The sequence below is a fragment of the Crinia signifera genome, chromosome 3, assembly GCF_055691185.1.
Source record: "Crinia signifera chromosome 3, ASM5569118v1, whole genome shotgun sequence".
In the NCBI taxonomy this organism is placed as follows: domain Eukaryota; kingdom Metazoa; phylum Chordata; class Amphibia; order Anura; family Myobatrachidae; genus Crinia; species Crinia signifera.
In genome coordinates, this window is record NC_139219.1 from 63,771,578 (window position 1) to 63,787,745 (window position 16,168).

At 41.5% G+C, this 16,168-nt stretch overlaps 1 protein-coding gene across 6 annotated transcripts in view; it reads right to left on the reverse strand.

Moving 5' to 3' along the window:
* Positions 1–206: 206 nt before the first annotated feature.
* PPP4R3B (protein phosphatase 4 regulatory subunit 3B) overlaps positions 207–16,168 on the reverse strand; it is a 44,790-nt gene continuing 28,828 nt past the window's right edge. Inside the window, exons 8-16 of one of the 6 annotated variants that reach the window (XM_083175912.1) lie at positions 15,393–15,524; positions 15,024–15,126; positions 13,780–13,821; positions 7,821–7,979; positions 6,667–6,836; positions 5,218–5,357; positions 3,715–3,899; positions 2,538–2,740; positions 207–1,873 (exon numbers count right to left, since the gene is read on the reverse strand). In XM_083175912.1, the coding sequence (XP_083032038.1) occupies positions 1,778–1,873; positions 2,538–2,740; positions 3,715–3,899; positions 5,218–5,357; positions 6,667–6,836; positions 7,821–7,979; positions 13,780–13,821; positions 15,024–15,126; positions 15,393–15,524 (1,230 nt within the window). In that variant the 3' untranslated portion in view covers positions 207–1,777. Of the gene's footprint in view, positions 1,877–2,537; positions 2,783–3,714; positions 3,900–5,217; positions 5,358–6,666; positions 6,837–7,820; positions 7,980–13,779; positions 13,822–15,023; positions 15,127–15,374; positions 15,525–16,168 lie in introns of all 6 variants that reach the window. The other 5 variants (XM_083175911.1, XM_083175908.1, XM_083175910.1 and 2 more) reach the window with 5 other exon arrangements.

Consider the following 16,168-nt stretch of genomic DNA (forward strand, 5'->3'; position numbering starts at 1 on the left):
ATAATATAAGGATTTAAATTATAAACTGCACTGCATCTGCTGTTAATGAGGGCTCATGCATCTAGCTCTCAAAAACGGTTGGTAACCTGGAAAAGCAGCTTCCCAAATAGTCAACGTGATTCAAAAATTTAACAGAAAACTGTTTAAAAAGTCACTTCAAAAAAACAAAAAACAACCACACAAGAAACCAAGCAGAAAACAAAATGTTATGGAATTACAGGGTCACATTTTAATTCCTGAATTTTACAGTTCAGCATTAATATCACCACATGTATACAAATGGTGTAAAACAAGTACAGTGGTATTTAATACAAAATAAACTTCTGTTTTATGGAAAAAAAAAAAACGAAACAAAAAAAAAAAAAAAACTATACTTCATATCTACACAGACAGCCCATCTTTCCAAACAATAGCTAAAATTATAATTAACTACAAAATCTCCAAAACTGGGAAACTGCTTTAAACTATTTCCAGGAGAAAGAAGTCTATAACCTGTGACGAGGGCAACTGGCAGAGAGGATTGCAGCTGGTTTCTGTGTCTCTGGAACAGTAAATTCAGGTGACGGAGAGAACAAGTTCTTCAGCATGATCTCAGATCATATATGGGTGAATATTAAAATATTTACAGTTCAGGTGCGGCTTTAAGAAAAAAAAAAAATCCAAATTGTGTTCCACAACTACACTGACGTCGTATATCCGTTGCTATTCATTTACATCCATGGAATGTGCTGTGAATTCCTATGTATAAAATGATTGGATTAAAAGCAGCTTTTCCCATTACACCCTGGCTGAAGATATTCAAAGCTGCATATATCAGTCTTCCTCAACGTTACGGAATAAAATGGCTGACAACTCATTGCTTGCTGTGTTAACCCTTTGGTATCTGTTTCATAGCCATAGTGATATTTCAGCTCGAGAATCTGGAAAATTATTTTGCATGGACTGGCGCTACGGTGGTGGTGTCAGACCAAGGAAGTCGAATTGGGACAAATAAAATAAAAATTGAAAAATTCATGGTTTCTGTAAAGAAAAGAAAAATAACACTGCAAGAAATTGAGGCACTGGTTAGGAGGTCAACGGCCGGTTTCCAGACTAGTTTTGGAAGCTACTGATCCTTGGCATCAGTATTTCTGGAAGTGCAGTATGTAGGACGGGCTACTTATTATATCTGTTCATTAGGATTTCAAATTTTAATACATATGGAAAGGATTTTTCGTTCACTTTTTTTAAAAACTTGACATGCACTACAATGTGTCCCCTCCCCCTCCCAACTACTGAAGACGGGAAGAAAATTTACAAAGATGGTCCCAAGGTTATATTACCAGATTTTATTCCCTTCAATTACATTGTTTGTTTTTTCATATATAAAATAGGCAATTGATAAAACTATGGCCAGCACCATTAAAAAAAAAAAAAAAAAATTAAGATTACCGTGTGCAACTGAAAGCTTTTATTTTTTTTCTAGTTATACACCTTGGGGCAAACCTGAAACATTAAAATGTATGCCTTAGTGATCCACCTTGTCCCCCATCCCAACCACAAGATGCTTGTGATGCACTGAAGCATTCATCTTGGTTGTCGTAGCTAACCCTTCATTTTAAACCCCTGCAAAGGATTCATAAACACTGGAAAGGCTTCCAATAAAAGCTTGGCATTTACACCCTTCTAGTGGAGTTTGGCTATTTCCATATTATTCAAGGAGAAAGCTTCCCGACTCACACTAAGCTCAAACATCAGTTGCGCTATAGACCCACAACTAATGTTTGTCAGTTTCAGTTTAAGACCCAAGTCGTGGCCTTTTTCTTGGGGATGTGTCTTCTTCCTCCTCCTCGTCTTCATCATCAGGGTAATCCACCAAGCCGATCAGACTTCCCTGCTAATGAAATAGTGGAAACTTTTTAAGTGACAGAACAGTACGTAAAAATATACAGAGGTACCCTGCAATCCAAATGTAGGTGCCGTGGGGCAGCGACAATACCATGGCCCAGAGAAACCACATTGCTTCCACTCCTTTCGTTATGACCCTGGTGTGCTGTACAGACTCCAGGACTGACTGATAAAATTACCTTTGCCCAGAAGCCTCTCTACTTTTGATAATTTAAGCATTTTCCCAAAAAGCTGCCATGATGCTACTTCTTGTTATAGGTTTTGTATTAATGAACGGTGAAAAAGTTATGCCCTTTCGGCAGTTCAAAACAAGCTGCAAAATCCTGGCTAAACATGGTAGACCATGAGTAGTACAGCAAAACTATACCAAGCCTGGTCAGGTCACATATGCCATTTCTCCAATCAAGACTAAGTGTTCTACTTTAACTTTATCAGCGTTAGTGAACTTACAGTACGCATCCAGGGCAGACCACAATCACACCGAGATCTACGCTACAAACTGGTTTAGGAACCAGATGATTGCTGCACACCGATTGCTAAAAGATATTTTTCTTAGTTGAAAAACAGACCACAAAAACAGGACTATAGCATTTAATTGAAGGCAAGATTGAAAGGCCAAGCAATGTAAACTTATACATAGTAAGTCTCACCTTAGTAGATGTTACTGTGGCAGATAAGCTTGTGTTTTTGGAAGATGAGCCGTTAGAACCTGCTGGTGGTGTTTGAGCTGCCACAGATTTGCTATTTGCACTATTTGCACCATTTGCTGAACTGCCGGAGTGAGAAAAAGTGAACTTGAATCCCCCTACTGATGTCCTCTTTGGAAGATTCTCTTTGTCTTCACTCTCCTTAGCTGAAACACAGTTCATCATTGTATGAGCAGAGATTACTGCATCTGTCACCATAATGGGAGGATAAATAGAAAATTACTGATATTGCTGAAAAATTAGCAGTTTTACAAATGACAATGCAAATTAACTATACAATTAAAAGGTATGTCAATAGTTGTGGAACTGGAAACCTTTATAAAAAAAAAACTTGTCCTACACTTTTATTGCCTGCCACACCCCAATTCCAGTCTTTAAAAACGAGACCATTAACATTTTTATTTATTTTTTAATGAAACACTGTACAATATGCAGTTTCTGCATAATTTTATTAACTGTTGCTATGTGTACACCCTAATGCTGAAAATATCACACAAGGCTAATTAGTGCAGCAGAATGCAACCACCCGTCATCATTAATGGGGACTATGATCTGACCCTTGCCTAACAAATTAAAAAATGGCCTCATTCGTTTACACCATCTTCAAATGCCGTAAAGCCCTTTAACCTCTTCAGTGGCAATCCCGAGAATTTTCTGGGCTGTGCCTCAGTGCCCAGTCTGGCAAGCCCGGAAAATTCTCGGGATTGCCACTGTTTACAGCCGGGCAGCGCTGCTGAGTTCAATCAATGAACTCAGGCAGCTTCAGCGTTGCCCGGCTCCCTCCCCTCTGCGGCGCCTCTGGCTCCCTCCTCCTCCCCCCTCCCCTCCGGGTTTTGTATGAAGTCCCCGGCGCCGGCTTATGACAAGGGGAAAGGGACGCAGTGCTGGGGGGGGGGCGCAGGTTCGGGCAGCCGCTGAGTGACAGTTCAGCGGCGCTGCCCGGACCCAGGTAGGCGGTGGTGGGTTTTTTAAAGGGAGCGCTCCCCATCTACATAACTGGGATATTTCAAAAATATCCACTATGTTTCAGAGTAAGAATTGTACCACAATTATAAATACATAGGCCCCTTGGTTTGCAGTTACATTGTAGTTGTCAGACTGGAAGGCATCGGGTGCATACCTTTTTTTGTTTCCATAAATTTTTCGTAACTATCAGGAAAGTCATCCTCTGCTTTAGACTTTTCAACAGGAGGTACAACTGCTTCACCTTCCTCCTCTTCATCTTCATTAAACCATAGCTCTTCATCTTCTTCCAAAGCTCGTGTATCCCTACGGAATCTGTTGCTGCGTAATATAGATGGTACACTATGGAAAGAGTGGACAAGATTAAAGTTTTTCAGGTTTTACATTCAGACTTTAAAAATAAATATACCGATAGTCGGTACAGAATAAGTGTCTTTACTTATACACCACAGATCTATTTAGTATAGAACACACATGAACAGATTCCATTACAATTTCTTTTTCATCCTTCATGACATCTTGTCCACTTGATTGGACATAAATCAAATGCACTATTTCCAAAAGGACTGGGTAGAGACTATAGGGTTATTCAATCCCAGCCGATATTTCCGACAGGCGGAAATATCCGCCATCAGTTTTTAATTCCAGATGTTTTTGGACAGAACTCGCCTATGTAGATTCAACTTTTTAAAAAGTTGAATCTGCATTGTGGAAAACGGGTGCTGGATTGTAGAATCCGCAAAGTTTTCACCAATCTACAGTTTTCGAATGACAGAATCTATTCAGACAGTCAGAAAAACGGATCAGACATAATAGATTCGACCTACTCCTGTCAACAACTGTTGATGTTTCATCCTGTCGGAAATATCGGCTGGGATTAAATAGCCCTTATGTTTGATGAGGAGAAGGCGGCTTCTTCCTTTTTAGACACATGGGGGAAAGTCTTATTGCAACTTTGCCAACCTTAACACAATCCCAGATTTCTATAGCATGCATTTAACCCAATGTTATCCCAGCATTCTGCTTGGAGATCCTCCCACTGTTTTATCCGACTGGTGAGTGCTAGGGACACCTTTATTTTGTCTTAAATTGTATTTCATTAATGCTAATATTTAGGTATTGTGTATGTGTTTATAATTCACAAACTATTGAACCATATGTAAGTCGGCATATTGTAATGGATGCACATGGAATTCTGCTGGTTCTTGTCCTATTGTATCTTGTCTATCACCGCATGTAACCTAGGATAGGCTTAATTCAGGTCTATGCTTACGCATTTGTACTGTTTTTGCTTCAATAAAATTAATTTAAAAAAATCTACTGCGTAGTCAGGGGTTTGAATGGCAGCCGTTATCCCAGTACAAAGAAAATTTCAATGTACAAAAATACGGTGGAAATTTTCCAACAGATACTAGAGGACTAATATGGAATTTGTATGAACTGCGCTATTTTGGTGTACGAGCTACAATGTACTAAAAATGAAAGTGATCGAACCATATTTTTGGGGGTCATTAAGGACCGCACTGCTCTACCAGTGTCCTCATGCAATGGGTCATACGGGGTAAAAACACACCATGCAATTGCATTAGTCTACGACTGACTTGTGGATTCCAGAGAATTACAGAGACAACTAATAATTAAGTACAATACAAATTCCCACCTGTTTAATTTCTGACTTTGTCGATCTTTTTCTTGCTCATATTTAGACTTCAATCCTTTGAATGTTTGAACATATTCAATAGATTCCAGAGCTTTATAGAAGTTGTCTACTATGTGCGCTGTTAAAGACTTAATATCTTCCTGCATGGGGGAAACAAAAACCACCATTATAGGCCACAAACACAATCGCTTTCTGATTTCCAGGAGCTCAAGATATTACACAGTATTTTGCAACCATATATGTCCTTATTTTGCATATTCCCACTGAGACCATACAATGCAATTATGCTAGAATTGCTTTTTATTCACTACAAGCTAAAACAAGTAATTAGACAAATAATGTCTAATCACAGGCAAATGTGAATGGTGAAGAAGAGCAGAGGCCTGGCTCTCCAAACTAGAATATAAAGGGGGGATTAAATTCCGGATTCCGACTGTCAAAAACGTCCCTACAGTCGGAATTCCGGTCGTTTCTGATGGATTCCAACACTTATCGACAGTCGCTATTCAATGTGCCAAATGTCGGAAAGTACCCAAATTGTCGGAAAAAGGTATTGAATAGGTGAGTGCCGATATTTACCCTGTCAGATTGAATAACCCCCTAATACCCCTTTCAGACAGAAAAATCCCAAAAACCCAGGTATTTCCCGGATACAAAAACCCGGGTAGAACTAGGCAGCAAGGTGCTGACCCCCTTTCACACAGGAGCAAAAACCCGGGTATTTCCCGTATCGACCCCTTTCACACAGAAGCCGGATTTTTCCTGCAAAACTCTGTGTGTCATAAGAATAGGACAGTTTTAAAGGCACACAGAGATGAGGTCATCAAAAGTGGGTGGTGACTGCTCACTGCATTGCATTAACCATGGCATGACACAAGGATATGTTGTAAACAAGTTTTATTGTTTTTATATACTGGAAGGTACATGTTACCTCACATGGCTGTCAGTATATTTGCAATGTTTGAGTACACTGTGGCATCTTTGACTGTCCCAGTAATCCGTTTGCCGATATCCTCCTCCCCTCTCACTGCCAGCAGCTCTCATACCTCTTGCTTCTACCAGTGAGCTTCTAACATTTTTTCAGCTCCCTAATGACCTCAGAGGCCAGCTCCATTGCCATGCCCTCCCAGCCAATCAGAGAAGCCTATCCTCACAACCAATCAGCCAGCACCCCACCAGGAGAGCCAATCAGTGCCTAACAATGTGTAATAATCCGCAAAACCCGGGTCGTTTCCTTTCAGACAGCCGGCGACCCGGGTTTTTGGAATACAGACCCGGGAAAAACCCAGGTAAATACCTGGGTCGAAGTCCCGGAACTTTAGACCCGTGTTGACCCTTTCAGACAGTAGAAAAACCCGGGTCGACACGGCAAGAGCAGGGAAATTCCCGGGTCTTTTTTTCTGTCTGAAAGGGGTATTAGAGCGCTATGTTGTATGTAGCAATACTTACCACTCTGATAAATTCAAACAGTTCTATTATTGCAGAGTTTAACAGGTTGTATCTGGTGCCATTATCCAGAAGTGCATTAATAACTGGTTCAAAAAGGTTTCCCTTTATGATATAACGGTTGTAGAATTCATCTTTCAAGCCAATTATTCGCCTCATGAAACGCAAAGCACCTAAAAAACGAGACCAAAAATTATTGCTACACAGAATTCAGGAAGTGCTACTCTACTTCGCTCATTCATATAAAGCAAGCATATGAGTGAGTGTGGAGGGACAGCTGGGACTGCACTCTTAAAGGGATCAGGTCAGAGCGTTGGATGCAGGGTGACGGGGACTAGCGCACTCACCCCAACTGCCACAAATAGCACACATTATGAATTTGTGCAAAGTACAAAATACAGTTTAAGGACACAGAGCTCTGTTCCCCACTTTCTGCAATGGGTGCTAGAAAAATAAACTGGGTATGAGCAGGAGAAATTAGGCTTCTAGGTAGAATTAGCCAGGGACCTTTTGATTCAATCTTGAAATCAAACAGTTTATAAGACGCTTTTGATTCACATTGCGTGCTCCTGTTATCGAAACTGTGTGGAACTGGGGATATTGAAAACAAATTGAATTGAAAGTAAAATCGATGCGTGGACACACCTTACCCGCACATCTATATAACCCAACCGCAAGAGAAAATCACATTATATCCGTTTTATGATACAGGTTGAGTATCCCTTATCCGAAATGCTCGGGACCACGAGCATTCCGGATAAGGGAATATTCCGGTTTTTGGAATAATTTTTTTTTTTGCTATACTTACCTGCCCCTGGTGGGTCCCCGATGGTTCCTCGGCGTCCATGGAGTCCCCCGGCGTCCACCAGCACCGTCTCCGGCGGTCCCAGGAGTGCTTTGCGCAAGTTCCCAGGCGCGCCGGTGACGTCACCGGCGCGCGCATTTGCGCAAAGCACTCCTGGGACTTCTGGAGACGCCGGAGAGGATGCTGAAGGCCTGCCATGGACGCCGGAGGACTTGGTAAGTATTAAAAGAGGGTTAGGGGGGAGAAAAAAAAAATAATTCGGATACGGGATGCCCGGATACGGGATACCCGACCTGTACATACAAATAGTATACTTATACCAATTAAAGGAAAAAAAAAAAAAAACACTTACAGAGGGCCAAAAAAGTGTGTTTCGAGTTCATCAGTATCAACACCCTTCGGAGCAAATCCTTGTTCATAATATAGTTCTTGATGTGGTAGGTATGATGTTCCACACAGAAAGTCAGTAACTCCAAAATTAATGCAAGCAGCTGGGCAGTCTGGTAATTATCTGAAAAACACAAAGAAATCCTAAATTGTTCGATACAACTCCATAGTGTGCCAATAAAACCACACTAGTTCCAAGAGGCATGTGTTACACAGATACATAACCCTGCCAATGTACAAAATACATGCAACACTCCTTGGACCTTAAAAGAACTTGACATGTTTGCTGCATAATTGTGTAAACACAATATAAAAAAGGTGCAAGCTACTGTTCCTGGTTATCAAATCACTTATTTGTGAAATTATGCTGTTGGCAATTGCAGTAACTAGACCCAGCAATGAGGGAAGAGAGCTGACTGGTGCACTGGGTAAAGCTGGACTTTGCACTAATTTGTACCACTTACGGTGCATACACACAATGCAATATGAGCTACAGATTTTGACTCAAAAATCAATAGAAAAAAATAGGGCATATCGCACAGGGTTTATACAGCTTTCGAGGCTGATGCACATTCCGGCGGGATCGGCAAAAAAATGAAAATAAAAAAAAAAGACTCTACAGGCAGGTTAAGTTTGACTATAATGTGTACCAGCTAGTGTTCTTAAGGTGCCCATCCACTGAGATTTTTCCAGTGCGTTTTGAACTATATCGCATCAGATCACACTCAATTTGCATGTGATTTACATGCAAAGCGATTAGACGACAGTACAAAAAGTACGTGCAGCACATAATTTTTGTACTGTGCTATGAGATGCCCGCGGGAGCGTGCGTCACAACGTGTATGGGCACCTTTAGTATAGTCAAAATCTTACATAGCTAAAATCGCACCGTGTGTATAGTCCATAGCGATGGTTTCTGGGATCCGACGAGTTCAAGGAAAATCAGTCAGAATTTTACATATACACGGTGAGTTTTTGGCTATGCACCTTTTCATGTCAACAAAGTACAACCTCATAAGGTCATTATGGATGGGCAATAATAGCACTTGCTGCTGGAAATTGTATATCTATAGATTGTAAGTTTGCAGCAGGGACCTCCTAGTCTTTGTTGTTGTTTCCCAGTTTGTTTTATCTCTGTTTAAAATTTCAAAGTCGGCCCGCTCGGTCGATCTGAGTCTTCAATGCCGTAGAGCAAGACTGCATTGAATAGGCGCCCGCCGCAATTAACCCCGATGGAAATAGTAGCGGGGATTTAATATCCCCTTTAATGTGATTTACAGGATATGCTGCACACATACCAGAGAACTCTTATTAAAAGCTTCTTTAAATCTGCATACACAGTAAGCGCCATTACCAATATTGTTGTCACAATAGTGCTATAATGCTGAAAAGAGGCTATCGTTCAGTGACCTCACTGGGAACCCCACCGAACATAATGTCGCCGACTATGTATTCAGAATTGCCTACATGTACAGACAATGCGGAGATAGTAAACGACCCAGGGGAGCACGCATTGATAATACAGTTGGTACACACTGAACAATATGCACGATAATATCATTACCGATATAGTTATTGTGTATATGGTTTGCATCTATCGCATAGTGTGTACCCAGCTTAACAGAATTAATCTTTCCCCATCCAACTTTGACCAATAACCTGACGCCGGTGCATAGGATGTGACTGCAACCAAATGGGCTTTCCCTGAAAACGGTGAATCTTATGTGACTGCTACCCTGCACAAGCACTGACTTCCTGCTCCAGCCTGGCCGTCCTACAGGGATCTCTGACTGCCAGCATCACTGCCGATATGTCCCAGATTGTGGTGTGGAAACCAATCTGGAGTGCATGTGCAGATTATAAAGCTAAAATCCAATGCAAAGTGGGGAATTAATAAATAGGACACATCTATACAGCGCAAAATTCACCAGTGATTTCAGCCTAGGGTGGCACAAAGGAGCCTTCACCAAACCCCACATATACAGAATTCACTAAAACCAACAGGTAACCCACTGGCCAAAGCACAATACAGTAAGTATCTTACACTTTGGGGGTATGCAACACCGGATCATGGCTGTCGATCTCTCCCGATAGCCGTGATCCTGGCCCATTTGCGGTTTGCCCGACAGTAAATCGGCAGGCGGGATTCAATGTTCTGTCTGCCGGTCGTCGAGAAGGGGGCGTGTCCACGAACACGGCCGTGGATTGTCGATCTACAGCTGCTATCGGCAGAAAGGGCCCGACAGCTTCTAAAGTCGGGCTCGTTCTACAGTGATCCCTCTTCAATGCTGTCAGTAAAGACAGCACTGAATAGGGCCCCATCGCTATTTCCCCCATCAGGAATATCGGTGGAGTATTGTATACCCCCTATGAATCTTTCATCAAACAAAAAGTTCCTTGGTCAGTCTCTATCTTTCTAGAAAAAATGTATTTGCATATATTCTACTCACATTCAGTAGAAGTTAGAAGAGCATATAACACTTGATCCATCAACTAACCACAAAATAGTGTATTTATTGTGGTTTCGCCAGAGGACTACACACTTTTTTTGTGAACAAAGTAGGCAATTGTTAAAGAAGAAATGTGGCAAACAAGGATAACCAAGTCATTGGGCAGTATTCAATGAGAAAAATTCTCTGTGCATGATGAGAGATTTTTTTCTCTCGCCATGCACTCGCTCTGTTCTGGAGGGCTCGCTGCCACTCCTGCTCCCACTATTCAATGTGGTTAAGACTCGCCGCCACTTGCGGCGAGTCTTAACCCCTGCAGCGGACGAGCGTCCGCGGCAGGGAGCTGGCAGGGAGCCGGTGGCAGCCAGGGAGATTAAAGTATCCCTGGCTGCCCCAGAACATATGTGGAGGGGAGGAGGGCTCCCCAGGACCCAGGCAGCACAAGCTGCCCCCCCTATAGCCAGCGGGGGACCCAGTATTCACTGCACCCGATCGTGCATATGTAATGATCGGGTGCAGTGAATATATGAATATCTAATGAGCGGCTCGAGAGCTCCGGCCCCCTGCTGGCTGCTCTGTGTAAAAAAAAAAAATGTAAATAAGTTTTTTTTTTTTTTTTTAATTTAATGTATATTCATGTGCTATAAGCACATGAATAATAATAACATGCCCCTTCACAGAAAAAAAATCCTGATTTTTTGACACCAAAAAAAAAAAAAAAACTTTTTAGTTTAAAAGTTCACATTCCAGTTCTCCATGAAAAGATGGAGAATTGCTACACGGAGAGACACAGCGAAAATCACTTAGAAAGACGGCGAATATTTCACATTGAATAGGGTGGTTCACTTTTGGAGAGCAAAATGCTCCTTCCAACGCGAAAACAGCACAAACTCGCTATAAAACACGGCAAATTTTTCTCATTGAATTACCCATAGAATTAGGTTATAAATTATATGGATTTAAAAAAAAAAAAAACACCGATTTATTAAACTCGACATTGACGATATCTGGATTTCGACTATACCACTAAATGGAATGAGGTAGAAAATGTACAGGAATAGCAAATAAGATAATAAATGAATACCATATATTGTTAAAGAAAAGATGGAATAATTAATATATTAAATGATAAATGGTTATCTATTACTATGTATACATGTTGAAAAAAAAAGAAAACTGAATAATGCTAAATGTAATGTGAAATGTTTTTAAATTTTTTGCTATTTTGCATAATAAAAATATATGAAAAAAAAAAATTATATGGAAACTTCTTAAACATACAAAGGATACCATGTCAAGACCTAACTGTACTGATATGTCATTGTGGTACTGGGATTTTAAGCACCCTGCACCTAAATGGGTAATTCTTAGCTTAGATCAAGCTGACTTGCTGCAATTCTAAAATAAGCATGGAGCAACAAATATGGAATTAGTGTTGACATGGAGGGTGTTCGGACAATTTAATGCCCATCTAAACAATGCTCACAGCAGTACAGTCCATTTTAGGAGTCATATATACTGATCTTGTGATTGGAAACATGTTCCCCATTTCCAGGTCTACACAAATGTGGAACATGTAACAATAGCCAGAAATGACTAAGCAGGCAGATGGGAGGTGCAGTGACTGCAGCCAGCAGAGAACAGTAAGCTAATCTGCATGAGAAATGTTTTGGTGTCATAACAAACAATTACCTGACTTGTGCGGTTAGCCATTTACCATGTATACAAGGGTACCTACATCATATATGGTCAATGGCTCAAACCATTTGTAGTTGCTTTGAGGCTGGTGGATAGTCAGCATGCATAATCAAGTGACACTTTAAATGTCTCCTCTCCCCTACCACATCTTATTTACATAGCTGCTTATACATGTATGCTAATCGTATACTTCAATTAGGTAACAAAAAGGTCTAAGGATCATTCAGTCCTTAAAACAAAATTTTGGACTGGGCAATATATCTGGCTAAACTAAACAAAAACGCTCACAGTACCGTCCACACACCGCAAATACGAAATCCATAATATGAATTGTATTCTGCATGGTCCTTATTCTGTACTACATGGATGGGGAACCTTTGGCCCTCCAGCTGTTGTGGAACACCACATCCCAAAATGCCTTGCCACAGTTTTGCTATGTGGCCATGCTACAACTGTTGCAGAGCATGCTGGAATGTGTAGTTCAACAGCTGGGGGGCTGAAGTTTCCCCATCCCTGCTGTACTGTGATATTCTGTTATCGTATGGCCTGCCATGGTCCTTACACCATACTGTGATATTCTGTTATCGTATGGCCCGCCATGGTCCTTACACCATACTGTTATATTCTGTTATCGTATGGCCCGCCATGGTCCTTACACCATACGGTGATATTCTGTTACCGTATGGCCCGCCATGGTCCTTACACCATACTGTGATATTCTGTTACCGTATGGCCCGCCATGGTCCTTACACCATACTGTTATATTCTGTTACCGTATGGCCCGCCATGGTCCTTACACCATACGGTGATATTCTGTTACCGTATGGCCCGCCATGGTCCTTACACCATACTGTGATATTCTGTTACCGTATGGCCCGCCATGCTCCTTACACCATACTGTGATATTCTGTTACCTTATGGCCCGCCATGCTCCTTACACCATACTGTGATATTCTGTTATCGTATGGCCCGCCATGGTCCTTACACCATACTATTATATTCTGTTATTGTATGGCCCGCCATGGTCCTTACACCATACTGTTATATTCTGTTATCGTATGGCCCGCCATGGTCCTTACACCATACTGTTATATTCTGTTATCGTATGGCCCGCCATGGTCCTTACACCATACTGTGATATTCTGTTATCGTATGGCCCGCCATGGTCCTTACACCATACTGTTATATTCTGTTATCGTATGGCCCGCCATGGTCCTTACACCATACTGTGATATTCTGTTATCGTATGGCCCGCCATGGTCCTTACACCATACTGTGATATTCTGTTATCGTATGGCCCGCCATGGTCCTTACACCATACTGTTATATTCTGTTATGGTATGGCCCGCCATGGTCCTTACACCATACTGTTATATTCTGTTACCGTATGGCCCGCCATGGTCCTTACACCATACTGTTATATTCTGTTATCGTATGGCCCGCCATGCTCCTTCCACCATACTGTTATATTCTGTTATCATATGGCCCGCCATGGTCCTTACACCATACTGTGATATTCTGTTATCGTATGGCCCGCCATGCTCCTTACACCATACTGTTATATTCTGTTATCATATGGCTAGCCATGCGGTCATGGTCCTTATACTATACTGTTATAATATTAGCATATGGCCTTTATGCTGTCAACACACGTACAATTACAAAGCATAAGTACGGCATAGTGTACTGACCATATTTCACCTAAACAGCAGGGTCATTTCAGGAGCAACAAATACAAAGACAGAAGTCACTTTTCATATTTAGCAAAACACATACCTGGGCAGATGGTGCTCTCCTTGGGAGACCCAATGCCAGCATCTAAGGGAAATGCAAACACAAAAGGCACATTTAGTTATATTTGTAGTGAACACTAATAATCTTCGCTAATAAGAATAAAAACATTGAAACAATTGCACAACCAATCTTCAGTATATGTACTATGAAACCGATCCCAGGGGCAGTTAACAGGTTTCTGCGAATCATGTAAATGAATAAACAAATTATGCCATGTGCCAAAGCACCTCTTACAGAAGACCCTTATCAGTCTCAAGCCCCATACACACTAGATGACCCTGGCCACGGCCAACATAGGTAACAATATTAGCTGCGGGGGGGCCGATATGGAGCGTACACACTGAACGAGATCAGCACACTATGAGCCTGACGGCCATGACCCGGTCCTGTTCTCAGCCGTCTCGACACTGAAACAGCAGGCAGGATTCAATGTCATACCTGCCGAGTGCCAAAAAGGGGGCATGGCCACGAGATGCGGCTGGAAATTGTCCAGCTGCGGCCGTGGGCTCGTCAATTCCCGGCAGAACATGCCCAACTGCTTGTGAAATCACGCACGTTCTGCCGAGATCCCTGTTCAATGCTGTCAAGGAAGACACTGAATAGGGCCCAGCCGCTCTTTCCCCCGTCGGAAATAGCATTGGGAGACTGCATACCCCCTATATCTGTCCAGAGACATCACCGGAACTGACTGGACATGCACGTCGTTTGGTTATATAGCTAAATTGACCTGCATGCTCAGCAGACGGGAGGGGTAACTAACAATGCACTGAAGAGTCGATAGTTAACGATATTGAGTGAACACACTAGACCAGTGATGGCTAACCTTGACACTCCAGCTGTTGAACTACACATCTCAGCATGCCCTGCTAGAGGTTTACTATTTGGCCATGCTAAAACTGATGCAAGGCATGCTGGGATGTGTAGTTCAACAGCTGGAGAGTCAAGGTTAGTCATCACTGCATTAGACTATGTTTTAAAATATATTGCTCCAAAGCCTTTTTTTGAGCAATATCTTTGACAATAAGCTCCAGTGTATATGGGGCTTAAGATCATGTCTAACCCAGAGCTTTGTATAACTCCGCTGCAGACCCAATGTACAGGTCACCCAGGTGCATAGGCGTTCTAACACTAGACACGGCAGGCCTGTAGTTCAATAACTTAGAGAAAGGTAGTTTGGGCTGGCTGTATGAAGTCGTACACACATGCAAACAGTGCTGGCAGCATACCCTTATCCGGCTTATCTTCAGAGGTGTTTGCCAGGAGGGGTGCAGTCAGGACTTGCATACAATGGTTATAGAAGAAATTCAAGAACTCGCTTTTCTCAGTTTTCTGTAAAGAAAGAATCCTTATGTTATTTATTACTATACATGGTCACGGTGAAGCTACAAATACACCAAGCAGGGAAATACAATGTACTAGCAGGAAAAGATCCACTGCGCCTCTGCTTTGCTGACTCTCCAGGTAATAGCTGACACTATTTGCAGTGACACAGCTAAAGTGCTACATATATGTATATGCATTAGCACGCTACAATCTTATTGTTAAGGAAATTGCAAAAATAGTAAAGATGCTTTTACCCATTTGCATGTTCTTACATTAGCTGTCGCTAACATGTTCTCTGGGTCTATCAGAGTCCGCAGGAGTCCCATTAATTGAACCGCTCCTCCAAGCTCTGGGTCAGTATCACAAATCATTTGCTCAATTACAACATTAATTAAAAGAATGTCCTATGGTAGGAAAAAGGAAGAAAAAGTAGTGTTAAACAAGATAAATACATTCAGATTTCACAGTACAAGTAATGAATCCCACAGTACACAAAAGCAACAGAAAGCAAATACTAGTTTTCACTTTTGTCCACTAGGTGGCACAGGAACGAAAGGCACAAGTAGCACAAGGGTTACCTTGCTTCCTCTTCAGAGGTGCCCTTTCAGCATGGCGTGTGTGTGTAAACATGGTAGGCAATATATAGATAGATATATCAGTAATTGCGCTATGAAGTGTTTTTCCCCACGAGCCACGTTTTCAGATTACGGAAAGAAATCGCAGGGAGCCAAATCGGGCCAGTACGGTGGATGTGACAAAAATTCATAGTGCAATTCATGCAATTTAAAGGGCTTTGTTGGGCAAGTGCTACCGTTTGGCATAATTTATTTCCTTTTAAACGCTGGTTAAATCTCAGGACTGCCATCAACACATCATTCCTCTTGGAAATGAGAGGCACCTGAGTTGCGATAGATAGGAGAATATATATATATATATATATATATATATATATATATATATATATATATATATATATATATATATATATATATATATATATATATATATATATATATATATATATATATATATATATATACACATACAT